The sequence below is a fragment of the Lepisma saccharinum genome, chromosome 3 (genome assembly GCF_977018435.1).
Source record: "Lepisma saccharinum chromosome 3, izLepSacc3.1, whole genome shotgun sequence".
NCBI classification, from domain to species: Eukaryota; Metazoa; Arthropoda; class Insecta; order Zygentoma; family Lepismatidae; genus Lepisma; species Lepisma saccharinum.
In genome coordinates, this window is record NC_139231.1 from 46905760 (window position 1) to 46933665 (window position 27906).

The window sequence follows — 27906 nt, forward strand, 5'->3', positions numbered from 1 at the left end:
AATATTTTCTGAGCTAATAGTTCATGTGGAATTTGCTTTTGATTGCTTGTCAGTGGCATGGCCAGAGATGAAGAAAACGATTGAGAGAAATAAATCGAGAGAGAATGATAGAGAAAGAGAACAAGGAAGAAAAGAAGAAAGAGAGGGAAGGAAGGATTGAAACAAAAAGAGACGTAGAGAAACTGAGGGGAAAAGTGAAAAAAGGAAGATAAAAAGAAGAGGTGTGTATAAAAGGATGAAAAACAGAGACGATGAAGAGCGAGATAGAGAAACAAATGAGAAAGATAAAATAGAAGAAAGAGGAAGAACAATATAAGGAATCCTAGTCGACATGTCCCTAGACACAAGCCGACTTCCGTGGCAGAGTGGTTAGCACATCACGATACGACGCCAGGGGTCCCGGATTCGAATGCTGACCTGGGCATGGGTGTTCTTGTGTGGGTCTCGTCATCAATTCAACAACCAACTTTTTTTGGGGGGGCGTGGAATTCCAAAACTGTCTCCGTATTTCTGACACTATCGCTACCGTATGTCTACCTCCTCCTCCCCAGTGAACGCGTGGTACGGGAATTGAGTACGTGAAGAGGAAAGTGCGACCAGCTGCTAACAGCAGCGCGTATTATTTCGTTCAATCCATTCTCATTCTCCCCTTCTCTACCATTATGCGCAGCCTTGCTCCAGATATTCCCGAGACAAAGTATAGATTTATTTCAGTAGTTTTAGATATTTCTAAGTGCGGTCAAAACAATGCATGAAGTCATCAAAAATCAGAGTAGTTCCTTAATTGGAAGCACCAACGTCATAGAAACTTGTAATAAACCATACAGAAACAATTATTTTTATATAACGTATGCCTCGGACAAGTACCGAAATTGCCCCTCCCTAGGGCGGCCGGCTCTGCCCATAGGGCCGCCGCATAGATGTCAATCACATAGGTATGGACAAAAAGAGAGAAATGGAAATAATGAAAACAAGTGGTAGGAAGACCAAAAGAGTAAGAAAGAAACGGAGGAGATAGAGAGAAAGAGAAACCCAGGACGAAACTGGGAGAAGTATAGAAAGAACGAGAGATAGAATTCGAGGAGAGAAATGGATAGAGAAAGAGATAGGAATAAGAAAAAATAAAGGAAGATTCGAAGTCATGGAAGTGGAGTCCCACCTCTTCCCCTTTAGAGCCTAATATCTAGAGCAGTGGTTCTCAAACATTTGGTTGTGCATTTGAAACTTTCAACCGGATACTCGGCTTCAAAAATAGTCTATTTCGGTACTTGTTTTTTTTTTAGGTACACCATATCGATGAAAAACATTACCAACAGTATACTCAGTCGTACTCGTGACGCTTTCACACTTTAACAAATATTTTAGGGTTTTTCAGTTGAAGAATGAAATGGGTTGAGATTTCGAACGAGTATTTTATTTCAGAACACGTGAAACGAAGATAAGAGTGTCAATGACAAAATCAGCATTATTTTCCTGTTGAGTTCTAAACCTACACCTGCAACAAAAATGTTGTCGTGTAGGTATTCTCGACATTTCTCTTCTGAGCGGATTACTTACCCGTAGGAGTACGCGTACCACAGTTTGAGAACAACTGATCTAGAGAGAGATGAGCTACAGCGCCTTGAATAACGTAGTGTGGAAAACGACCCAAGAAACTGGTTCCCCGAGACGATGACAAGTAGATGGCAGTGCGATCGAGCCAGGTGCTATGAAAGTAATGCGGCTTAGTTAGTTTTTGGAATATATTGTGTAGATTTGTTTCTCTAGAAAGGCGGTAAGTGAATTGATGGAAACAGTTATATTTGTGGAGTGATTTGCAGTCACGAAATGGCATTAATTTACACAGAAAAGTAACATAAATACGTTTTATGTGCAACGCAACACGAGCATCAACATAGCAATGTGAGGCTGGACGTCGAACGTTGGATTGTGTACACAAGTTTATTTTTGTATGCTAATAAAATTTATCTTTTTGTTTGGGAACACTAAATATACAAATACCCTTTTCTTTACTTGAACGATATCCACTAGAACAACCAGACACAAAACATATCTTCGAGAATATATCTTTGAAAATATAACTCAACCAACACGTTGTTTACATTTCTCCAGTAAGCGGGAAACGAAAAGTGTCATATTTCACGCTTGCGAGTTTTTGGGCGGTAAGTTGGACAACACGCAAGTGAATGTAAAACAATCTTTGAAAAATAAACGAGTATTGTCTGTGTGAATTTCCATAAAAATAATATTTGTGACTGACAATATTAATGAACCTTTCAGGATAATGCATACACAATACTAATTCTCGCAGCAATTGTCATGTTACAATCCATACCTATGTTTTCTTCCGTATTGTTAATAAAAAACTCAAGGACAGGTCATGATCGACGGTTCATAATATTCTTTAATATTTTCGCGACTACTGTACCAAATATCATAACAATTTTCTGATACAAAGAAATGTTAGAAGGAAAAGAATCAGACGTTGCAGCAAAAACCCCATTTACTTCCATTATAAGCAGTCGAACACCAAACACCGGGGTCAACACCAGCGCCTCTAGCGGATCATTTTCGAGTGGAACCAGCCAGAGTGCGCAGAACCATGCCGTTTTCCACATTACGTTATTCTAGGCGCTGTAGATGAGCCTCCGAGTGAAACCCTTCAAACATGCAAACTGATAGAATTAATAGTAAATAAAAACGAACTGTATTGTGAGTATGAGAAATAAATTTATAGCTCTACATACCTTAAAGCCTGAGTCATATGGGGTTGTGCATTTAAAAACAGCAATTTTAATGACATTCTTTTTGCACGTAAGTTAATTTATTCTCCTCTATAAATTGTTGCTCTACTTTCTAACAATATGGTGTATAAGGCTGCCATCTATTGTTTGAATTTCGCAACAGTGACAAATGACTCCGAAATAAACTTCCCCTCCATTCTTCGACACCTTTTCAATTACACCCCATTAAAATGTTTGCCTGGAGTTACGAGCAAGGAGACATTGCGAAAGGACGTGTTCGAAATCCACGTCACCACCGAGTAAATAAATAGGGTTTCCCAGGAAACCAACCGCGAGGGGTGAATTTGTAGCGCGCAGCAAAAGTGGCACTTGCCTCCAATATGGCCGAAAGTGGCTGAAGATCAACCGAGGTGGAAGTATTTTATCAGAGCTCGGAAAACTTGAAGGCGAGTCTGCGAGAACGCTTTGAGGCGAGCTCGCTTGAATCAACAAGAACCCACCGCCTCAACTCCCCCCCGCAAAGTCTCTGTGCCTCCTCAAAAGGGTGGGGGGAGAATTGCATTAGGTTGTGCCAAATTAGCTTCCCTCTGACGGTAAAGAGGTGTTTCCGTGTTCGAAGACTGCTGCGAGGTCAAGAGGGAAGCTAATCAAGTTAGCTTTGGCAAGTGCGGTTTATTCCCCCCCCCGACACCCCTCCACGGTGTTTTTGCAAGTAATGTTTCTTCAGTGACACTGGTTAAACATTCATAATTTTGCTTTGGCTTACACAACCCTGACGCGCTGCATTGCTTATGGTGCAAACGACATATTTTTTCCCCCTAGACCTGATTTGATCATGATGCAGCCGCTCACACTGATTTGATGCGTCAATCTCTGGTTTGGTGCTCCACGAACAGGCCTGAGAGGGAGTAGCATCAAATCAGAACTTGACAAGCCAAATCACATTGAATGGCTCTGGCTGCACAAAGATAGAATGCAACAATGGTACCAAATCAAAACTAGATGCAACTAATCAGCGTGTACGATTGCATCAGTACCAATTCAGAGTTGGAGGTAGGAATGATGCCACGTTATAGTGTAAAATGTCCATGGTCTTGTAGACCTACATGAAAGAAAGATAAACATAGAAATAAAACTATCACGATTCTTTTTATTGTAACAGTTACATTGGACATATATGTCTACTAGACATATAAATATAAAATTTTGTGTAAAAAGTTCACGTTCAGTCAGTTTATCTTTCTATGGGATCCCAAAATAGAAATTCCGCTTCCTTCAAAGCAGGGAAAATGCAATCATAGGCGCCAACTTCATAAAAATATTGGGAAGGGGAGAATAGTGACAACAATATTTTCTTTATGTATAATATAAATATTTCTTGAGGAATTTTTGTAGGGGCAGAAAGTGGCTTGCCCCTCAAAGTGGGCGCCTATGTATCCAATGTCCGTTGACTGTGTGTAATTCACTTACATGACCGATTTAATATCACAAGATACAGGGTGGCGCATATTGTATCTATCTATTTGAGTTCGCAATTCTGCAAGAATGCACGTGCGCACGCGCGGCATACCTACATCCGTGGAGAGTTGGGAGTCGGGCAATTAGTATACCATGTAGCGTTGGTCGGTGCAGACATGGATTGCGGCGGTGGAAGCCTTGATCCAAACAGGTACCGAGCACTGTGGCGGAACAATGAAGATCACCATGGAACTGTTCCAGAGACACACAGCACTCTGAGGTGGGTTAAACAGTGGAGAGCCACGGTAATGTTGTGAACCGTCAGTCTCCGTGAAATTCCACAGGACATGTTGAGACGCGCGTCATGAATGCCTTCTCACATCACATCGTAAAGTGCATCCAAGCAGAAAGAGGACTTTTAGAGGTGCACTAACATCTGCATTGTCCATATCATACACTGTACTAAATGCCTATGTGTATATTTTTATTTCATAACCAAATAAAGTTACTACAAACACTCGGCGTCTTTCTGTTGTAATTTGAAGTTGGTAAATACATTATGCGCCACCCTGTATGAACTGACAAAATGAAATACTTGTGTGCGGCTTGTGCTTTACCAAGTTTTATATTTGTCAGTATATCAGAATTTGTGCAATATTATTTCTCATTCATCCAGAATTCAAACTCTAACCATTGGAATTGTACATTTAAATGACTTTAATTTCTTATCTGTTGTAAATCAGTGTTTCTTGTTTCTAAACTGCTTCTTTCATCTCCCCTTTTTCAGGAGGAAGCATATCATTGAAGAGGACAAAGTTTCATACAAAGTCCACTTGAAGCTCACTATAAGAACGTTCAGTAAAAGGGACATCGGAACATACACCTGCGTCTCGACTAATTCGCTTGGAAGAGCTGAAGGCACCGTTAGATTGTACGGTAAGGTTTGCCGCACGATAATTTACTACAAGGAGTTGGCAACGCTGTCGGCGCAAGCGCAATGCGGGTGCGTCAAGCATAGTAAACAAGAATTACGCCGTACAAACGCCGCATATTTTGGGTTGCTGCTTAGTCTTACAACCGCTGGGAGAGGTTTTTTTTTTCATTTTTCTTGCCCGGAATAGATTTTTAAATTCCATGCTTTTGTACCTGAGGTGAAAAAAACTCGTGCTGTACTTATCTGACGTTTGTAAACAGCCTGCGTCGTAGACGATGCTTCTGTCGGAACTGCACAATCGCCAACAGCGTTGCCAAATCAACAGAAATAAACAGTTTTTTTATGTTTCTGTGTACTAAGAGGATAAATAGTTACAAGTGCTGACGTGCGTGAGAAATTGCAGTTAGCAAGATACAATAACGTAAACCATATAAAAATATCGAATGGATAAGCTACATAGAAAAGTGGTATGGAAAGATGAGTTTTCGTTCTGCCCACTCTACCGTCAGAATGGCTAATGGTGATTTTAGAACTACACTTAAAGATTGAAGTCAACCAGTGAACATTTGCCTCCGGACGGAACTTGTGTGGATATTCCTATCACCTATCCTAGTGATAGGAAAATGCATGGAACGAGAGAGAGAGAAGACCTATTTCAAAGTTTTTATCAGCATTCCTTGAGTAAACAACTTTTTCTTGCTTAATTCTCACACTTTGTAACCTCACGAGGAAAGTTTAACGTTTTGTAAACTGGCGAGAAAATTTTCACGTTTTGTTAATCCACGACGAAGATTTTCACGGTTTTTAAACTCGTGTGGTAAGTTTTCATGCTTTGTAAACCCACGAAGGAAATTTTCATGTTTCCTATGCCTTTTCACCGCATTACAATACAAGAAATCTCGACTCGATTACTTCAATCCTTCGGGCTTTACTTTCAAATTTAAAATTTCCAAGAGCATCGGGAAAGCAAGTCGCACACCAGAAGGATCTGTAAGAATTTATGCGGTGTCTGATGGTCTGATGGTGTGTTGATTTTTTAACTGCTGCAAGCAATCAAATCCTAACTCTACCCTTTTTTCTTAATGTTGCGCATGGATTGTTGTACGTAAACAAGCATTTATTTCCGGAATTGGTGACGTTTCAATACGTAATCACGGTATCTTTTTTTTTTTTATCAAGACATGTATCTCATATTTGCCACAAGGAACAATGCATGATGTAAGTTCCACTGATGAATACCGTGGCGCTGCAAGCGGGGCAGTGTGAATGCGCATGCGTCTTGTGTAGCCACAACCTTGATGAAGTGCAAACGTCAGTCTGAGGCAAGTTGGTCAGGATAGTAGTGTGTAGTGCGTAGTGCGTTGTTGTTATGTTTCGGACAATCCAAACTCCCGCCACGTGTGAGGTGCGATCCGTGATCCGTGCACGTAATGTTCCAGCTGCTTAGATCCACCGTCAGATTTGTGAGGTGTATGGTGAAGGAATAATGAGTACTTCAATGGTAAGAAGATGGGTGAGACAGTTTCGTGGTGAACGGGTTAGTGTTCATGATGAACAACGAAGTGGTCTACCGTCTGTTGTGAATCCCAACTTGGTTCGTTTAGTGGAAGAGCAGATTAGGGAGAACAGACGATTCACTTTGTCTGAGCTGTCATTAGAGTTTCCACAAATCTCCAGAACTGTGCTGTATGAAATTGTGACAGTGAATTTGAAATTCCGCAAATTGTGTAACCGTTGGGTCCCTCACCAGCTCTCCGAAAATGCCTAAAAGGAAAGAATGATAAGTGCATTAGAGTTTTTGAAACGGTATACTGAGGAGGAGGGAGAATTGTTGGACCGGATTGTGACTGGAGACGAGACATGGGTTTTGCATGAAACCCCAGAACAGAAACGAAGCACCATGGAGTGGAGGCACTCCGCGTCACCGCGGAAAACGCAAGCAAAACCAAAGCCTACGAACAAAAACATCATATGCACTGTGTTTTGGGATAGGCATGGAGTATTGCTTGTGGAATTTATGGAGCGTGGACAGCACATCAATGCCGAAACCTATTGTGTGACACTTCAAAACTTGCGTCGTGCAATCCAAAACAAACGACGTGGCATGCTTAATCGGGGTGTTATTCTCCTCCAAGACAATGCTCCCCCGCATGTGGCAAATGCAACTCAGGAACTCCTGATGACCCCATTGGGAAAATCTACCACACCCCTCTTACAGTCCTGATCTTGCCCCATCTGATTTTCATTTGTTCCTCCACCTTAAGGCATTCCTTGCTGGAAAACATTATGGTACGAACAACTGAAACGTGCAGTTTCCCAATGGTTCTCCATTCAGGCGAAAACGTTCTATGATAGGGGTATAACGAACTTGGTATCTCGCTGTGATGCGTGCTTGAATTCTTGTGGCGATTATGTTTGAATGTTGTACCATGTACTATATATTCTCACCCCTATAAAGGTCATGATATTACTATTTATTTTTTTCATTTTATTGCATGATAGAACTTACTTTCCGAACGACGTTACATCGCCACTGAGAATGTATATGTTCTATGTCCAATTTTCATTTTTCAGGAGAGACTGTTAAAGTTTGATATGATATATATTTATTGAATCTTTGTAACAATTGCGCTGAAAGTTTGTATCATTGCAAAGGCTGATATTTTGAAGCCTCTCTAAAGAGAAAAATTAGTTGTTTGGTTAGGTCTTTATGCTGCAATCAGTGGTGGCGATTGAGTTCCAAAATGGGAAGGGGGGGTAATGTGCCAAAACTGGGGAAAAGCAAAGAGAGAGAACACTGCAGTTCAGAAATGAGATTTGGTAGTTGTTCTGAAATGAAGATGAAACAATGTTATTATGAGTTTGTCATTCGGTAGCAGAGTAAAATAAATAAATTCAATCAATCAATAACCTTGACTCCACTACTATTCAATTTTTATGTCTGTGCCACTTGTGGTTAGTTGAGAGACATTGTAGTAAGGTTTCATTCGCTGTTGTAGTTTAAATTATTGTGGCTGCTTCCAAATTTTCTAGGTAAAACAAAAACACTGAATATATCAATATTGGTTGTATGTAGACATTAGACTATAAAAAGAGATCAAACAAAATGCACTCTATAGCCAAACTATATTGATTTGTTTCAAATTGGAGACAGAACATCTACATTACGTTACGCATCTCAGTAACGATAGTTGAAATTTTAACTGGTTGTTAGCAATAATTAAAATTATAGTAGGGCCTCCGCGATGGCGTAGCGGTTGCGTCCTCGCCTTGTAATCAAGGGGTCCCGGGTTCGATACCCGGTGGAGGCACATAGTGGCTCGGATCCCACTTTAAACTGTAGGTCCAGTCTCGATTAGCCTTTCTGTGCATAAAGTGGACTTAAAAGAACAATTCAATCAAAATTATAGCACAAGATATATTATCAGAAAGATACAAAGACCATGGAACAAATATGCCAAAAGGAGGGACATACGACGAAAAGTCATAACTTTAGTAAAATATACAACAATACGAAGAACATAAAACTTCATTGTAATTTACTTTAAATATTTTACATGTTTTTACATTAATATTAATTTTTCCTTCCTAAAATTCAATTAAAAAATTCAAACAGTTTTTAAATCGTTATCAACTTTATACTTCAACTGCCGTTACTAAGATCTGTAATACGTGTAAATCATGAGCGTTTTTACTTGTAGCATATGAGATACGTGGTTTGCTAGAAATACCATTAGTGTGTATTGAAACGTCGCCAACTAAAATAACTCGGAAATGTTATTTGTATAAATTACTCTCATGGTTAATGCGTTTCTTACAGGCAGCTTATATCTTTAAATCTTTCAAGAAACAGGGTATCTCGTGTACAGGTGTGCTTTGTTCCAGTGTTATTTTTTACTGAATTATATTTACACTAATTCTAGTTAATCTTAAGGCACCAGAACCTTGTTATCCTATATTTTCCGGATTTCGCATAGAGGAATGGGAGTTTGCACCATGTGCTAATAATCCAGTCACCCTTCTGGCAAAGAAAGTTTGGAAACGCAATGTCGGCCTAATTCCAGCTGGAAGATAAAAGAGAAAAGTCCTTTTCGCAAGGTAAAGGGGGTTTCCTTATCCAATATCCTAACACATTTTAGGAGATCGAGGCTAATTCCATTTGTTGAGGTCGACGTTGAGCGCCCGTCCCGAACCAACCCCTAGTTTCAACCACCCCCGTCTGGGTTTCTCCCCCCCCCCCACCAACCTCCCGGGCAAGAAATCTTCCGCCTGGGTCTTTAGTTTCACCTGACGGAAACTGATGTCATTTACAGCGATCGCTCTCTCTCTCTCTCTCCCCCAGCGATGCGATGCGATGCGATCGATAGGTCGAGAAACACACTCGCATGTCTCCCTCGTTGCGATTTATAGCCGAGCGTGAGATTCTGGAAAAGCTCTCTCTCTCTCTCCCTCTCTTCCCAGTCTCCTTTCTCCGGGATCAAGCACGGAGGTTTGAAAATCGATTCTATTGTGCTTGGAATGCAGCCTCCTTTGAACTCCAAGCTCTTTTTTTCTCTCTCCCATCCTTAGCCCTATCTGTGCAGTTGTCAAGCGATGCACGGGCCCTACATTAGCCCACAACCTCGTTAATTTAGTAACGATCGTTAACTTTTATGAACCTGATGAGCACGCATCAGAAGATGAAAAGTCATTTACCTTTATTTCAGTTTCCTGAAGACGATGCTAAACAAAACAGTTTATCTACAGGCAGAACAAAAAAAGCAACAGGAAAAAAGTATTAATTTTGTATTTTGTGGCATTTTTGATGCTGTCATTTTCAGTATTTTTGGCATTTTTTCAGAAATTTTGGAAGAATTTGGTTGCATTCTTCAGTATATTGGCAGCTCCTTGCATTTTCCCAGTATTTTTGGAAGACTTTTGTTGCATTCTTCAATATTTTGGCGGCTCTTTTTTGCATTTTTCAGTATTTTTGGAGGTTTTTATTCCATTTTTCCAGTATTTTTGGAAGACTTTTGTTGCATTCTTCAGTATTTTGGCTGCTCTATCTTGAACTTTCAGTATTTTTGGAAATTTTCATTGCATTTTTCCAGTATTTTTGGAAGAATTTTGTTTCATTCTTCAGTAGTTTGGCGGCTCTTTCTTGTATTTTTCAGTATTTTTGGAGGTTTTTATTCCATTATTCCAGTATTTTTGGAAGAATTTTGTTGCATTCTTCAGTATTTTGGCTGCTCTATCTTGAACTTTCAGTATTTTTGGAAATTTTCATTGCATTTTTCCAGTATTTTTGGAATAATTTTGTTGCATTCTTCAGTATTTTGGCGGCTCTTTCTTGTATTTTTCAGTATTTTTGGAGGTTTTCATTGCATTTTTCCAGTATTTTTGGAAGAATTTTGTTGCAATCTTCAGTATTTTGGCGGCTCCTTCTTGCATTTTTCAGTAGTTTTTGAGGTTTCTATTGCATTTTTCCAGTATTTTTGGAAAAATTTTGTTGCATTCCTTAGTATTTTGGCTGCTCCATCTTGAACTTTCAGTATTTTTGGAAGTTTTTATTGCATTTTTTCAGTATTTTTGGAGGTTTTTATTGCATTTTTCCAGTATTTTTGGAAGAATTTTGTTGCATTCTTCAGTATTTTGGCGGCTCCTTCTTGCATTTTTCAGTAGTTTTTGAGGTTTCTATTGCATTTTTCCAGTATTTTTGGAAAAATTTTGTTGCATTCCTTAGTATTTTGGCTGCTCCATCTTGAACTTTCAGTATTTTTGGAAGTTTTTATTGCATTTTTCCAGAATTTTTGTAAGAAATTTGTTGCATTCTTCCGCATTTTGGCGGCTCTTGTATTTTTCAGTATTTTGGAGGTCTTTATTGCATTTTCCAGTAATTTTCGGAAAATTTTTTGTTGCATTCTTCAGTATTTTGGCTGCTTTTTCTTGAACTTTTCAGTATTTTTGGAAGAATGTTGTTGCATTCTTCACTATTTTGGCTGCTCCATCTTGAACTTTCAGTATTTCTGGAAGTTTTTATTGCATTTTTCCAGAATTTTTGTAAGAAATTTGTTGCATTCTTCCGCATTTTGGCGGCTCTTGTATTTTTCAGTATTTTGGAGGTCTTTATTGCATTTTCCAGTAATTTTCGGAAAATTTTTGTTGCGTTCTTCAGTATTTTGGCTGCTTTTTCTTGAACTTTTCAGTATTTTTGGAAGAATGTTGTTGCATTCTTCAGTATTTTGGCTGCTCTATCTTGAACGTTTCAGAATTTTTGGAAGTTTTTATTGCATGTTTCCAGTATTTGTGGAAGAATTTTGTTGCATTGTTGGAAGTATTTTGGCTTCTCTTTCTTGCATTTTTCAGTATTTTTGGAAGCATTTTGCTTGTGAATCTGTTTTTAATTGTTGCATACATACAGGCTTCATATTACCGTTTTACAAGAGCTCATAGTGTAAAAACTTAGCATAGGAATTACATCTTTATGTGCGGTACACGACAACCTGCCCAATCTTTCTAACCGGCAGTATTATGAGTCTTAAAATATGGGAGTACTGAGCCTTTTCAGGACGTGATGTACAATGACAACAAAGATGACATGCCTTGAACCCAAGGTTTATTGAAACCTTATTATATTTATCATTTACAACTTTTCAAAAATCTGCATATAATGATCCCTTTGCATAATCTTCCTAATACCGCGTTCTGGCGTGTTATTCTGTAAAGTCCACCTGTTGCTCTTGGATACTCGACAACAATGGACCAGGTTGCCAGCATCAGGAACTTTGTGGTGGAACGTGAAAGATACTCATTCTTCTACAATTCTCTAGAATTCGGGCCCGACCCTGTGGCCGAGTGGTTAGCACATCGCGCTGCGACGCCAAGGGTCCCGGGTTCGAATCCCGGTCGGGCTTGGTTGTTTGTGAATGTCCATTCATCCTTTCATCACTCATCCCCATCTTCGCAAATTAGCCAAGAGGCACAAAACGCGAAGTAAAATAAACTAAATCAATCAATCAATCTAGAATTCGGAAGTGAGTTTCCGAGCAGATGCACTGGGTTTCATTGTCGGCACGACAAAGGCCTTTCGCCAAGAAGAGTTGTTCTTTGTGATTCACATATTGTCATGGGCGACCGTAGGGAAGGGGGGCAGAGGGGGCACTTGTCCCCCCCTGAGATTTCTGGAAAGAGTTAATGTTAATGGTGAAATTGTAGATATTTTCTAACAAAAAGTATTGTTTCCTGTGACTTACAGGAAAGTTACAGCAACTATTATTATTATTATTTGAAATAGGGTTACATTTAAGCTTACAGTTAATTTTACACTGATTATCTAACTATTAAAAAACAGCTTTTTGTCCTACATGAATTAATGTTAAGTATACAGTTATGCAAATTGTATATAGATATACAAAATATGTAAATTACAAATGTATGTAATTTTAAAACATTAGTAGTAGTAGTAGTAGTAACAGTAATATAATATTAATAATCATATCAACAAAAATAATAGCAATAATAATAATAATAAAACTTCTATGACTGCCCCCTGAGAAAAAATCCTGTGGGTGCCCTTGCATATTGTCCCTACTGTTCAGCATTGTCTTTTCAGACAATATTTGCAAGATTCAGACGTGTTTTTAAACTCATTAAAATAAAATATATGGATAAAATGTTCACAATGAAATTAGGTCGTAAAACTTTATCTCAGGAACCAATTGTCCGATAGTAATGAACATTGCGTCATTTGGAAGACTTATTTTTTTTGGCTCCCTAGAACAAACATTCTTCAAAACAACGCCAAAAACAATATACTCAATAATAACACTAAGAACAGAAAATAAGTCGAGCATATTTTCATGAGATAAGAGCAAACGAGAGAAATGTTTCCAAGAAAAAATGTTCTCTACACGTCATTAAAGTTTGTTGCACGACAACACTCACCCTGTGTGGAGGGACGGAGATGTATCGTACATTCTAATTCATAAGATTCTCAGTAAGTCTAGGCCTCCTCCATCGTCAAGTCTTGAAGATACTCGTCTCCATCTTTAAACAGCGATTTGCGTCTCTGATTCCTTTTGGCAATACCGAGACTTGTCACGTGTCGTTATAATCTCTACTTTCACTATATATAACTCAACCTTTTGTTCCTAATAAAATTGAATTGTTTCCAATTAGTATTTCTTAGTTACACTCATTTTGCTTATTTTTCAGAAATCAAGATGCAGACGAGGGTTCCTTTGGGTTCAACAGAGAATCAAGTAGTTACCTTATCTGGTAAGTCGTTTTCCATTGTTGTTTTCCTCCATGTGAAATTTGTAATGATTAGTTCACCCTTCTCCTATAAGAATGTACATTCGAGATCACTCATGGACTTACAGCCGCTAATTTGATTTTGAGAAAATCAAAATTTTTAAATGCAAATTCGTTAAGAAATCGAAAGAAAACGAAAGATGTAAATTCAACACACTCTTAAATTAACCCCCGCATTACCATTTTTGACTTCAAGTTCAATTTTAACAGAGTGAAGTGCTCCAAATACAGGAAATATTTTATTGTGTATTTCGCTCCGCAGACCAGCTCTGTGCACCTGCTCGGAGAATCGAACCCTGACCTCCCGCGTTGCAGTCTCGAACCTGCTGACCGAATCACCGAGTCTCATATGCATACCCACACACACACACACACATATTGTTCCTTGCATTGCTTGTGCCCCCCTTCCCCCCAAAGTTGTGTATACATATAGTATGGGAAATTGATTTCATGTACCATGCTTACGATCAGAAATAAAACTGTAATATATTTATGAAGTTCATACAGAGTTTATGAGGTTGTAAAATATAGAGAGGACGTACGATTAATGAAAATTAATATAACTTACAAGAGAGAAGTGTGTGTAAATAAAAGAAGCACAAAAATAGTCAAATGTAGAAAATAAATATTTTCTAGATATGACTGTAATTAATCTAGGTAGCTAGCTAATCCGTCATTCATAGCTATGACGTTATTCCGGCATGAGGAAATCGCAATAACAAGTAGTTGATAATATACTTTATTCACAACTTATATGTTTTTCATGTTAATTTGGTCAAAGAAATTCCAATTACGTCAAATGAAAAGCCCACATTTTGAAAGTGTAATTTAGAAATACTTTTAAATGTATCAAAGCGGGTCACGTACAGGTCTAACGAAGAATAAACATCAGAAATATTTCCTGCGTCATTTGCATGTGATTTGTATTTCACGAAGTGCTTTGAATTTGGTGTCAGCATACTTCACAGTAAATATTTGCTTTCGCCTTGGGTAAACATTATTATCAATTTGCGATATACACGCTACCTTTGCTTCGGTGTAAACCAGACCGTCTCGTACCATGTGTAACTTGCTCATATGCATAAAATAACACACACAAAGTTGGATATTAAGTTCTGTCGCTAGGTGCTATTTGTATGAGTATTCGGAATGTTGAAACCGGTCTCTAAAACTCGGGTTTCACATGTTTTCTCGCCCTTGTACACAAAAAGATTTACTGGCGAAAGTTTAAAATATATCATTTATTTGATTTTTTTTTCATGCCCTGCTTTATATTTTTACCTCTAAGAGGGATAGCACCGAATAATGAATGGCTTTGTCAAATGTACCAACATGATTTCCGGTTTTATTTTTAAAACAATATGTTTCCTGAAGGAAGTAAAAGGTTTGGCAACGTGCTAAATACATTTTAATTGGTTTAATTTATTTTACGAATATTGTTAATTATATACACATATCATTAACGATAATGAACCATCCAAATACCATTATGAATGGTTACCAGAAATAACAACCTTCGCATTCATTTTCATGAAAGCAAGTTCTTGCAAGCTAATGTTGAAAAATAATAATCGTAATATGTAATAGTCATAGGTCTATGTAAACTTTAACTGTTATAAAAGAAAGTAAATCAATCAGTCATGTTATATATCTTCCCATTGAAATCTAATTTATCTTAAATTAGTTGTAATTAGTTACTACAAGTTCTATCAAATGTTTGGAATTGAAATTAGTTTTAGCTTATTACAACTAGTTTAACGAATGGCCATAGTGAAATATAGTTTTTATAAGGATCAAATCAGCTATCTACTTTTAACTAACTTAATATACGAGGATTTCAGCAAAAGTCATGGCAACTATTTTTTTCCACGATAATTGGGGGCCAGGCAAGAAATTGTAAAATATACAATTGGAGGATCACGATATATGCTAACGTTTAATGTATGAATTTTGAACAACATAGAGATCTGTATCAGGATAGAGAAAAAGACAAAATAAGAAATACCAATCGCTCGTTACAAATGTGTTTATTCCTCTAATTACAACATGTAAATCACATACACATACGCGTACGAGTACGCGTACGTATGGCATCTGCAGTCCATGGATGTAGTCTCGCAAAGAATCGAACACACGCTGCCAACGATATGGAAGGCGTCAAATACCCTCAGCCTCACCATGAGAGAATCATCTGATCTCACGTCTTATTACTGTGTCAATGTCTTCTCGTGTCCGAAAGCGTATCACTTGCAATGGCTCCTTCAATTTTGGTATGAGGTCGAAATCACATGAAGAAAGATCCGGCGGATAGGGTGGATGTGGATGCTGTTCAAGGCCGGGTCACATTCATCCTGCACGACGGTTAAACACGCACTGACTTCCCACTTACCTCAGATCAATGTCTTGGCAGCCACTGCCATCTAGTGGCGTCACTATGCATTGCATGTGACGGGGTCTCTACCGTATATTTTAACATTTCTTGCCTGACCCGCATTATCGTGGGAAAAATGGTTGCCATGACTTTTGCTGTAACCCTCGTAGTTGAATGTAGTTTCCACTAGTCATATTCCTGTTTAAGCCATTTTAAAGTATCTTGTCGTGCTTTATCACATTTAATTTAGCCTTAGAATATACAGAACCACGGTACCGCACACCCCCTAGACGCCTTCATGGCGTGGTGCAAAGCACAGGGGAGCACTTTACTTTTACACACCTTTACTTAGAATATGAAGTTAGTGAAGGTAGAAGAAATTAAGACAGACTAAAATTAAATGGAATAACACAGCATATGCCGATGATATTGACACATATGTAATTATAATACTAAAATACTTATAAATACAACAAGTGAGATGATTTTTTAATTCAGCCCAGAGAAAACTAATACAAGTTTAAGGATCGAAACCAATCATCCCATAATAATCAAAACCTAATTATAGATAATTCGTTTGATTATTTTTTTAAAGTTCAAATAGAAGAAATTAACAAATAAAAATTATATTAAAGGAGAAATTAAAACAGGTTTACTTCAGGTAAAGCATGTTATTTTTCTAATCATAAATGTTTATCATCTTGTAAAGTATCAAAGAATCTAAAAATTAAAATGTACAATACTATAATTTAGCTGGGTGGTATGGAAAATATGGTTTCTAAAGATGAAAATAAATTAAGAGTTCATTACAATAAAATCTTAGGAAAGATATTGGGACTTAAAAGAGATGAAACAAGAAGTGAGTGGAGAACGTTACACAAGAAGTGCCGAACTGCATAAGATATAGCCATCGCTTGATATTAGAATAATTAAATCAAGAGAACTTCGATGGATAGGCTATGTAGCACTCAAGGATATAAGATTCACAGCTCCTTGTTGGGTAACTTGATGGTAAGAAACCTGAAGGAAGACCTGGACGACGATCGATTGACAATACCTCAATGGACGTATATGAAACTGGTAAACATAGTTACTCAAAGGTGGCTTAATCTTAGAAAAGATAGGGACATATGGAAGACATATGTTGCTGATGCACAAATCCTTCAGGTTTAGAACTGTCAAAGAGTGAGTTAGTCTTCTCCTTCTTAACTCATGAACGACAGAATCTTCTTTTCTAATATGTTGGTGAGTGAAACATATAATCTTAAATAACCCCCATTTTTCTTTCTTTGTAAGTTAGAATACGTTGTTTCTATATATATTTTCACTGCAATATTTCAAAACAAACCATAGTTTTAAATTTCAAATACTTTTTACTGATATTTCGAAAAGAAAAATAATTACAACTACTATTGACTAAAGTATTAATTAATTGCAGTTCTGAGTAATAATAAGTTATATGAACAAAAAGCATTCGACAATATTGCATTTTCGCAAGTAAAAACTACATTTCAATACAGGTATTCCTTAGAACTAGTTGCAAACTACCTAAGATTGGTTTTACCTACAGGAATTCTATATAACCAGTTTTAACTATGTACAACTTAAATTAATTCGAGTTTTAGAGTCATCATGTACATCAAGTACAATCGAATTATGAGAAAACGAAACACACAGTACTAACAATTAAATTTTCTAGCTGATTAAATTAGTCTTCAATATGCTCTTCTCTTTCTATTCATTTGATTTAGCAGTGACTTTCCGGTAGTATAAGGGGCAAGTTATTAGCTTAGCTTCTTTTATTATTATTAGCTTGTGCATATTAATATTTATATTTGTCTTACAGGTTACGATGCCACAAGTACAAGAGGAAATAAACCCAAGGAAACAGCTTTGACAACTTATGGTAGGTTTACAGCGTGGGGGAAGACAGCCTAATCTTTCGTCTTTTCCCCGGTTTCAACGTTTACATAAAGTTGAGTCTGCCTGGCTTCTACACAATAGCGATTGCTTTCTCGCATTGTTGTTACCGATAATGAAATTCCAGCTCAGCTTGCTGGCAGAAAGAAACAAACTCTTTGAACTTATATTTAACATCAGGATGTATAGTCTATATACGAGGTGTGTTTCACTTTTCTTGGTAATTAACCATTAACACACAAACATTTTAAGTACCAAACAAAGAAAAATATTAAGTTTATATACACATTTGTAACGTGGAACTGCTACACGTTACAACATGACTGTGAGTGTGGATTACGTCTTCTTTTCCCTTACAATCAGTCCTACATTTTGCCACTTTTCCTGCATTTGACATTCGGAATGTCGGAAAAAAGGAGGGTTATAACCCATGCCAACCCCACTTGGGCACGCCATTGAATGACGTGTACTATTATACACTGCAATATACGTAATTGTGCAAAATGCCTTAATTGTGTGCTTTCTTATTGGTGGTAGGTAAAACAGTTGAGGGTGCAATTTAACGAAAGAGGATGCCGAACCTCACAACAGAGGGTGCAGGTGGGCGAACATAGCATAAAGTAGATAAATAAGTGGTTATTTAGACCAGATATGCACTTTTGTAAGTTATTTAAGTACATACTAAATGTTTCTGCGCAACAAAAATATTCCCTCCTGCCTCCTCACTCATTTTTCTGGCACTGTCATTCCCACCCATTTCGTCTTAAAGATGTAATGTAATAGTATCGAAAGAAAATTATTATTAATAATGCATGAGTGTTTATATAGCCCTATTCCTATGTAGAATTTTCACCTCGGGCTGAACGAAAGAAAAGTTTAGTTTATTTAAAGGCCAATATATGGCGCAGTGGTGGTATTACGTCACCTACCCCACTGAAATCAGTGTAAGGTATTCGGAAGCACTCTACTCCACTCCCAGCTGGCACACTCTTGGCAAATAGTCTAACTGGACACCTGAGGTGACGAAAGGGTTCAACAAGTGATTGGATTTGGATGCATATAGTGGTGATGGTTAATTTACATTAGTAGTTATTTTGCTTAACACTATTTTATTTAGTTTTGTAGAAGTAGTATTATTACTTAATTTTACTTGTTGAGCTCTGATCCGAGTGATCGTTAACTCAGACAAATGGGGGGAGAGGGAATCGACACGCAGAAATAATTAGTAATAGATAATGCTCAACGTAAATAAGTACAATTCGGATTGTTATTTAAATCCACTGAACAAATCAGCAGAGAAAGTCAATTGTTATTTTGGAACAGTTATAATATGATGGTTAAATGCGTGCTCATGTTACGTAAAAAAATGCATTAATCTCATCATGGGAGTTATTATAATTTATTCAGTGACACTTTATATGTTTCGTTATTATTGTTCAAATGCAATTATTAAGCTTGTTAATAAACTGTCCTACGTTATCCAGTGCATTTTCATGTTTTTATAAAAATAATTAAAAGATTTGCTGACTTACGTTATTAACACGATCCTTTGGAATACCAGTTACGCTGGTTAATAGCTATGGTTCATCTGTATTTAGGAAGGGTATTTTACAGCCCAATTGAAAACCAATATCTTAGAACGTAAATTCCGAACCAGAACAAAAACGAAGGGGCTATATGTTGAAGGTGCGTCTCTTAAGAGTTTTGCTTAAAAATTAAAGGATCCTACATGAGAAATGAATTCCTTATTTTACGTCGCTTTTCTTCAAATTTCAGCTAATCGTGACGACGATATGGAGTGATGGTTACATGAAATTTATGAAGGTACAATCACAGAGAAACACTCATACCCAGACAAGGATTTGATCACAGAAGCGGCTCTGAATGCTGGAAGCATCTTACTCCTCAAAATTTAGAACCTTTTCTTTACGAAACTTTCTGGGAAAGTCTTTGCGGTTCAAGCTATTACTCTATTAGATAATATAGTCCGCGTCGAAGTTTCCTACGTACTTGCAACATTCGCAAGAAGTACGTAATAAGACTATCAATTTCCATCACTTGTGCACGCACTACGATTGCTTTCATAAATTTATCATCTCGCTTCGTATGGGGAGAAGAGAAGGAAGATACTCCGAAGTGAAGAGGGCGGCTCCATAAAGCAGAGATAAATAACTCGCTTACTTTATTACCCTGCGAAAATTCGCATGCAAAGTCTGCTTAGTTTATTACCGGAGCGACGGAATCTGCCTTCTGGTTTACGGTGGCGATAAATCGTGCTTATTATCTTTCCACAATAATAAATTCAGCTTAGCTGATCATCTGGAATAATAAATTCCGTAATTTTATTGTGACGAAAAAGTAAATAATGATTTTTCAGATGCTTTGCCTGTTTAAAGAATGTATGCTGTATGGTATCTCCCTTGTGAGACTTCATGCCCTTCTGTCTGTCTCTTTGCTAGCCTTATATCTCTAGAAGTACGAGACAATGCATTCTAGGAGGTTTGTCATTAAAACGATCCATGGACAACTCGTTGACTCACATCACAACTGCGGTCTGACTTTCTAGACCATACTCACCAATTCTTATATTTTTTTCTAAATACGAGGGATGAATGAAAAGTAATGGACCTGGACTTATATAATCATCAATAGATGGTAGCACAGGCACGCTACACGTATTCACTGACTTTTTTCTTTCGTTGCTTTCAATGAAATAATTAGCATAATAAAGAAAAAAACTAGTGTCATAAAGAGCAGCACATGCTTTATTAATATATACAGGATTGCATATTTTGTACCGGAAATATATATATATATTCCTTTTTTAAGTAAAAATGTCACGAAATTCTCTGCCACCTCTGCGCGTTCAGTAATATACTGACAAGATAACAGGGTTCAAGTACCGGGCTGGTAATTGTTATACCTTTATGAGTGTACTATCATGGATTTCGTACAATATTAATTATTTGCCAAATGAAGGATATAATCAACACAAAAGAAGAATAAGATTTTATCATGATCTTAAAATTTGCTTTTCATTAAGGTCTTCACCCAACCAGAATGGTTATAATAGTGTACGAACATCATATGTTGAATGTATTTCTTTCTATTCTCCTAATTATAATGTATTGCAAAATGAGAATATTTATAAAAGTGTTAACGGTGGTTCTATTCTTTTTGTTGCAGTTGCACCACTCGACTCAGGAATGGAAGGCACCTCCCTGGATCAGAGCTCAACAATCAATGACCTGCAGTCAGACGTACACAACAATAGAAATGCTGCAACGAGACTGTGGCCATTGTCCACTTTTTACTCCCTGATCCTTTGCTTAGGATTTGTGTCTGTTGTGAGGTGACAGTGCGGCGAGTAAGCGGTAATGAAATATTAAGTTGTTTGTGCATGTTAGTGTTTTGATAATGCTCAAAAAAATAATGGAAAAAAAAGTGTTTCCATAGTGCAAGAAATATAAATTTTAAAAGCTCCAGGGAAGTGCGAGTGGAACGAAACGTACATAACGAGGAATTACTATCGCGCGTGTGTTCAAGGAAAAAATAAGTAATGTTACAACTTGATCACTCCTTAGCTTTGTAAAGTTTTTTTTTCATCCTGTTGTTTAAAAACTAAACATTTTGACCTGAGACGGAAACAGCGTCCAGTAACTTTTTTGTTATAGTTGAAGCTCAATCTACTTTCTAGTGTGTTCGAACTTTTTCAGGATAGTGGAGTTGTCGTATCCAAGTTATGTGATTGGTCGGTGTATGACGTGGTACCATCCCCTCCTGTCCTTACACTCATTTCGGAAAATATACGCCACCTTGGGAGGCATATTTACTTACAGCTAATCGTAGGGTGCATATCGACGAACGATTTAAGAAGAGCTTTCTACAATGGTAGTGTTTGCCCAGACAGCATTAACAAAGCTAATAACCAACTACAAAGAAGAGTGAAATATTTGTGCATATCCCTGACCATCTAATTTTACATGAATTATCAGAAGAGATATAATATATGTTTGTGTGATAGTTTCCTAATATGCAGATAGAAGGCGAACATCATATCCATTTTGTCGAAAATTATGCTGGATTTGCATTGGATATTTCGTATGGTCTCCTAGTGCATAAATTTCACTTTGGAATTTTGTCGGTTGAATATATTTTTGATCTGGTGAAGTCCAAAAAGTTATGGTGGAACTGTGTCCGTTTTCCTGTGATCTGTTGGAAATCATTTTGGATATGTATCGGTTACTACTGTGATGTTCTGGAACTAAATAATTATGTTGTGTCGATTCTTACTTGTGATGCAGCTCAAAAATTATGTTGAAATTGCATTTTTCTTCTGTATTCAGGTGGAACTTGAAATTTATATTGAAACGATGTTGATATTTCTTGATACAGGTATCATGTTGTAATGGTAACGATAATGTATTGCAGCTCAAACATTTTGTTGGTATTCTTGTCTTGTTTTTTGGTGTGAATCACTGAAACTCAAAATATATTTTGAAATTCTACAAGTAATTTCTTGTGAACTGGAGGATATCAAAAATTTGGTTCAAGTATTGCATCAGTTGTGTGGTACTGGAGGTAAGATATCAATTGGACTTACATAACTTATTCCCTAACTAAAACTACAAAAATGTTATCGATTGATTAGTTAGACTTACTGGAATTCAAAAATTGTTGGTAGAAATTTGCTGGAACCAAAAAATCATGTTGAAATTGCATTGGTTACATTTTTATAATTGCTGGAACGTAAATTCATGTCTTGTTTTGCAGTAGTTTTTCTTTTGTAATATGGTGGAGCTGAAAAATTATGTTGGAGACTGTATTGGTTATTCGTTGCGGCCCTTGGACCTTGAAAGTGAGCAATGTTCAACACCTATGCCATATCATATTGGACAACAATAATATCTATATTGTGCCAAATACTAACCTAACTGCCTACGTTGTTTCAAAACAGGATATTAAGCCAGTGTGTTGGCAATAGAGGCATTTTTTTCTGACCAATATGAAACAACAGGTTACATGCAATAAAAAAATATGAAGCAAAATGGAATATTATTTCCCAAAAACTGGTGGAAATGTTGTTAGGTAGCTGCTGTAGTCTAGATACAAAGATAATTGTACTGGGTCCGATTCTCTGGCAAAGCTTGGAAGCTTACTTATATTTCTTTTGATAATTATCTACTGTCTGTTTGCGTTATTCCTTCAGGAGATGGTATGTTGAAATCCCACTGCCGGCCATACTGATATGTTCTCCATGGTTTTCCTAATTCACTCCAGGCGAATACGGTAATAAATTATTCCTCCAAGTACCTTCCAACAACCTCCCAGCTTCTCGTTGCAATCATGATAGTACAGTCAACGGAAAAGATAATGGTAAACAAATTGTCAATCACTATTTTCATTACTTTTTTATTCTACATCCTGTGTTGTTTTAAGGAATGAAATTATGTTGATTCGAAGTAGGTATTGCCCTCTGATTACTAATGTCTTTATTTCAATTCATTATCATCACATTGTGTAATACAGGCCAAATGAAAATGGTAACGGACAATTCGCCTACTGTTTCTTTTGCCGTTGGGTGTACTAATAAAGAGTGGCGTTAATTGAATGAGCAACACAAAACTTTGTGTTGGTAGAAACAATTGCTTCTTAGTTGGCAACAAAGGTAATAGAGGGAGAATTGTACCTCATTCAATCCATTATCAACAATGTGAAGGTCACAAATTCAAACAGAGGACATCTACATCAGGTACAGCAGAATTTTATTCCATGGAACAACATAGGATGTAGAATATAAAAGAGTAAAACTAACTATGGACAATTCACCTACTGTTGCCTTAGCCTCTACCACACACATTCGATCTCCAGGAAGCCACAGCTCATACAAAAAGCTTCCCTTTTCAACAGCACGCAAATTGTAGTGGAAGCGAAGAGAACATTTCCCTTCGCATTCAGGAGTCCTGAAGTTTCTCCAGTGAAAGAATTTCGCTCTGCTTCCATCTAAGTGGGCGACGTTCTGCATTTTTCTCAATACAGATTCCGTTGCGTCATCTGCTACACACCGCTTCCGTCCAGTGGACGTCCAGCTTTAGAAACTAGACGTTATGACCTTCATTTTTGACCTCAATGTCTCTGGTTACAGAGGATCCGAAATTTGTCCAGACATTTCTGGGAACCCTGTATATAGCGGATTAGACAACATCTTGCATTCATTCAGCAAAGGTTTGACGCTTATGAAATATTCATTTCTCGAACAACATGCATAGAAACAAGATAAACTACTAGGGAACCCAAACAGTAACAACTAATCAAGATTTTGGTGCTAGGAACGGTTTATTGGGGAATTAATAGGCCACTGAAATGATGGTTATACATATTGGGTGAACTTATGTCAGATTACATCCATCGGCAACAGAGTTAATTACTATAATTGTATACATATACCTGGCCATAATTACAAAAGCAATCCCAACACACAAATGCACACCAATTAACATAAGTGTCACAATATAATGAATATAACTTGCAAACAATAACATATACGCAGTGTTTTGCAAATTATATTATGTCACTGAAGTGCATAATCATAATACTGTTAATTGAATACAAAACGAGCATAAAATTATTAAGTAGCTACTTTACTGGTGACGTAAATGGTAAATGATCAGGGTAATTTGTTTTTAGAGTAATGTCTTTTCAACACATGTATAACTACAAAGTCTGCACCCATTGAAAGACAGTTTAAATTTAAAAATAAACACCTTAAGAGGAGTGCATTCTTTTGAAGGTAGTGTAGGGTGTATCGTTAAGTGTAAAATTGCTTGAACGATGGAAAACTTCCAAACACATTGCCACTAAAAGTTCCAATCCTCTCAAAAGCTTCTTCGAGCAATGACTCACTTAATGGTTGACGTTCGACACTAGTGGAACATCTTCATCCACATTCTTTCTCCAATGATTATTACACAACACAGCGTACTAACATCTGGGGGTGGGAGGTGGGGGAAGGTGGACGGACAAAACATTTCAATGACATGGAAGTTACAAATCCCAAGACAATATTTTCATGGGTTAGACTACAAGGCATTGGCGTCCTCACAGGGGGAGCTGAAGGGGCTACCTGAGCCCCTCCCTAAATTTTGAGAAAATCTAAATTTTCAAATGAAAGCAATAAAGATCTAGGAAAAACTTAAGTGGTAAATGCACCGATTACCATTTTTGGCATTGGGTACGTTTCAAAACGAGGGTTAAAATGGCAATTATCAAATATTTTATAGTTTGTCCCCCTCTTAGACAGATGTAATATTCACCATCTTCACAAATCCAGCGCCTTCCGACAAAAATCCTGCTTGCTGCAAGGTACAGTCACGAACACGTCTGGATTGTAACGATTCCAATTTAAGTTAATGGGATTCTTACAACCAAGAAGTGTCCATGACTGTACCAGTGGCAGAAAGAAAATGGAATGCAAATTTGTGGATGTGTTGGAACTTAAGTCTGCGAATCTCACAAGCAAGGGCGCCAGCAGAATTTTTTCCAAAGGAAAGGAGGGTGCGCAGAGTAAGATTTCATTCCTTACTCTTCAGTCATGGAAATTTCAATTGTTGTTATTGTTGTAGTTGTTGTTATTATTATTATTATTATCGTTATTATTTTCATACTTAACAATTAAGAAAATCCAAATTGAAATGAAAATATTTTGGCGCTATATACAAGTTCAGACTCCAGTCTACTATTTAGATAGAAACTGGATTCGCCTTTCTTCCTTTCCATAAACATATATCACTTTGTTGATGAACAGTTCTTTGTATTTTTGGAGTTTCTCACAAACAGGGCCGGATTAAGACGAAATTGGGCCTGATGCTTGAAATCTTCGGTAAACACAATGACGTTATAGTTACGTCACAGCGCAAAGAATAATAGTAACTGTATAATAAGTAACGCTGTGTCTAGGCGTCCGAAACTGGGGCTCCAAATTTCATTCTAAGATTTATTTTCAGGTTAATATAGCAAAAGAAAACTGTTAAGCTTTCGGAAAATTTTCGTCTGTTTTCATCTGGGCCTCTTTCAGGAATGGGTCTAATGCTGCAGCATCAATAGCACCCACCTTAATCTGGGCATGCTCACAAAGCATAGACATCAAACAGAGATCACTTTGTTTACTGCCCTTCATGTTAGCTCTGATTCATGTTTTTACGTACCGAAGGCTACTGTAAACATTTTATTTTAAAACTATAAAATAACAAAACAATAATTCAAAATGATGGGCTGGGAATTATAAGGGTCAGATCCCGATTCCGGGAAATGATTTTCCGACTTTTCGTAATCCTGAAAGTCGAGAAATTCCAAAGTATCTTATTTAAAAGAGAATAATATTTTTTATATATTTTGCACTATAAGTATCTAAAAGTTAACCGTGTTTATTATGGAAGTGCAAGAAATGTCATTTTAAAGTAGATAATTCGAGATTTTTACCGCATCGGGATATTTCGAAAATTTCCCGAATTTGTCGAGGGTGGAGAATTTTTTCAGTCCCGAACGTCGGGATTATTAACATTTCCTTCTCAATCGCGTTCCATCCAAAAAAAAAAATCCGTTCGCACAGCCCTAGTTCCGACAATCAACATGATTCTAATCTAATGTCTCTTGTGAAAACGTTCACGCATTATATTGTTGTAACTGACTGACTGTAATTTGCAGAAAACAATATCATTTGCAATGAAATATTGCTATAATTTCACCATTCGAATTACATTATTACATTATCTCAGGGGGAAAGTGCTCCCCTTCCCCTGCGGGAACCCTTCCTTACAAGAACGAAAATGTGGTTTTGCTGCATCTCGCTCCGATCCCTTAAATTAACAGTAAATACTTACAATCACAGTACATTTCTTTAATGTCCACCTTGAAGAAAATATATTTTTAAAAGTCATAACAACGTTATCAGCACCTACAAAGCAATCTATGTTTACGCATTCTTACTTTGCGTACAGTTTTTGCCGCAAGATAACAGCAGCAGGAAATTTCAACGTTGTTTTAGTCGCGGTGGATTGTGGGTAGGAGCGGGCAGGAAGCGAAGCGCGATAGAATCGATGCACGGCTATTGCTGGCAATGCTAACCCCCGGGCCATGGAGTCTGGGTCGCACGTTATGTGGGATAAATATGTAGAGATTATCTCTAACACGGGTTAAATAGCGCGTAAAGCCATGCAAAATTTCACCACATAGCTGCGAACATTGTACAGCAGTACCTGTTACTACAGATAATCTCAGCTACGTTTTCGAATTTCGTTCGTAAGTAAAAATAACGACTAAAAAGTACACTATTCGTCCAATTATTACCACTATTACGGTGAAATAGGCAAAATATGAAGTTCTGACGTTCAGAAATCTTCCAAACGAGGTACAAACTCACATAAAGACCGAATTGTTCAGTGTGAATAATCAGTAAAGTTGAAAAAAATACTTTGTACGAATTAAAAGTAAGTAACATCGCTGGCAAAATGTGTGAATCGAAGTGGATCGAAGATTTTGTAGAGAAGGAATATTTACATTTGTTATAACCCTAAATATGAGACGAGAAGTTCATATTTGTGTTAAAAGGCTATTTAATTTCCAATTTTTTTCTTGTATTTTGGAAAGGGCGGACGAACGATGTCCACCCCCTCTCCCCTAGGGCGCGTCGTCAGTGTTAAAATTCAGCGCATTGTAGGCTGTATAATGTTACTTCTACTTATGTACTTATGTTGATCAAAATCCTCCACCTGACGTCATCTTTTGAAACCAACGACCGTTCAATACCAGAAATTGACCCACCTGCACATACACTATTGCCTGATTGTCGTAATATTGAGAAAAAACAAATTAGAATTGAATTTGCTACGTAATTACGATATGCTCCTTGGGTGTACTAATCAGTGCATTGCCATATCCTCTGGTTTATTGGTTATACCCAAATACTACTGACGTTTTATCATATCATTATTAATTTGCACTTGAATTCGAAATCATTGCACAAAATGTCATACTTGAAGCATGAATAGCCAAATGCATACAAGCAATATTTCTATTATTATTATTAATACTTTATCGCAATTTTACCCACAAAATACATTTTTACTTTTATTTGTCGGTGTGCTTCCACTGTGGATCGAAGCCGGAACCCCTTGTCCAAGGGATAGCGT

General features: G+C 37.2%; 1 protein-coding gene across 1 annotated transcript in view; it reads left to right on the top strand.

Annotated features, from left to right (window-relative positions):
* The window catches only part of LOC145985528 (lachesin-like), a 258993-nt gene extending 236237 nt beyond the window's left edge, over positions 1-22756 (top strand). Inside the window, exons 8-11 of the mRNA XM_083119598.1 lie at positions 4990-5138; positions 13330-13392; positions 17646-17705; positions 20906-22756. Coding sequence (XP_082975724.1) covers positions 4990-5138; positions 13330-13392; positions 17646-17705; positions 20906-21075 — 442 coding nt within the window. The 3' untranslated portion in view covers positions 21076-22756. The remainder of the gene's footprint in view (positions 1-4989; positions 5139-13329; positions 13393-17645; positions 17706-20905) is intronic.
* Positions 22757-27906: the final 5150 nt, after the last annotated feature.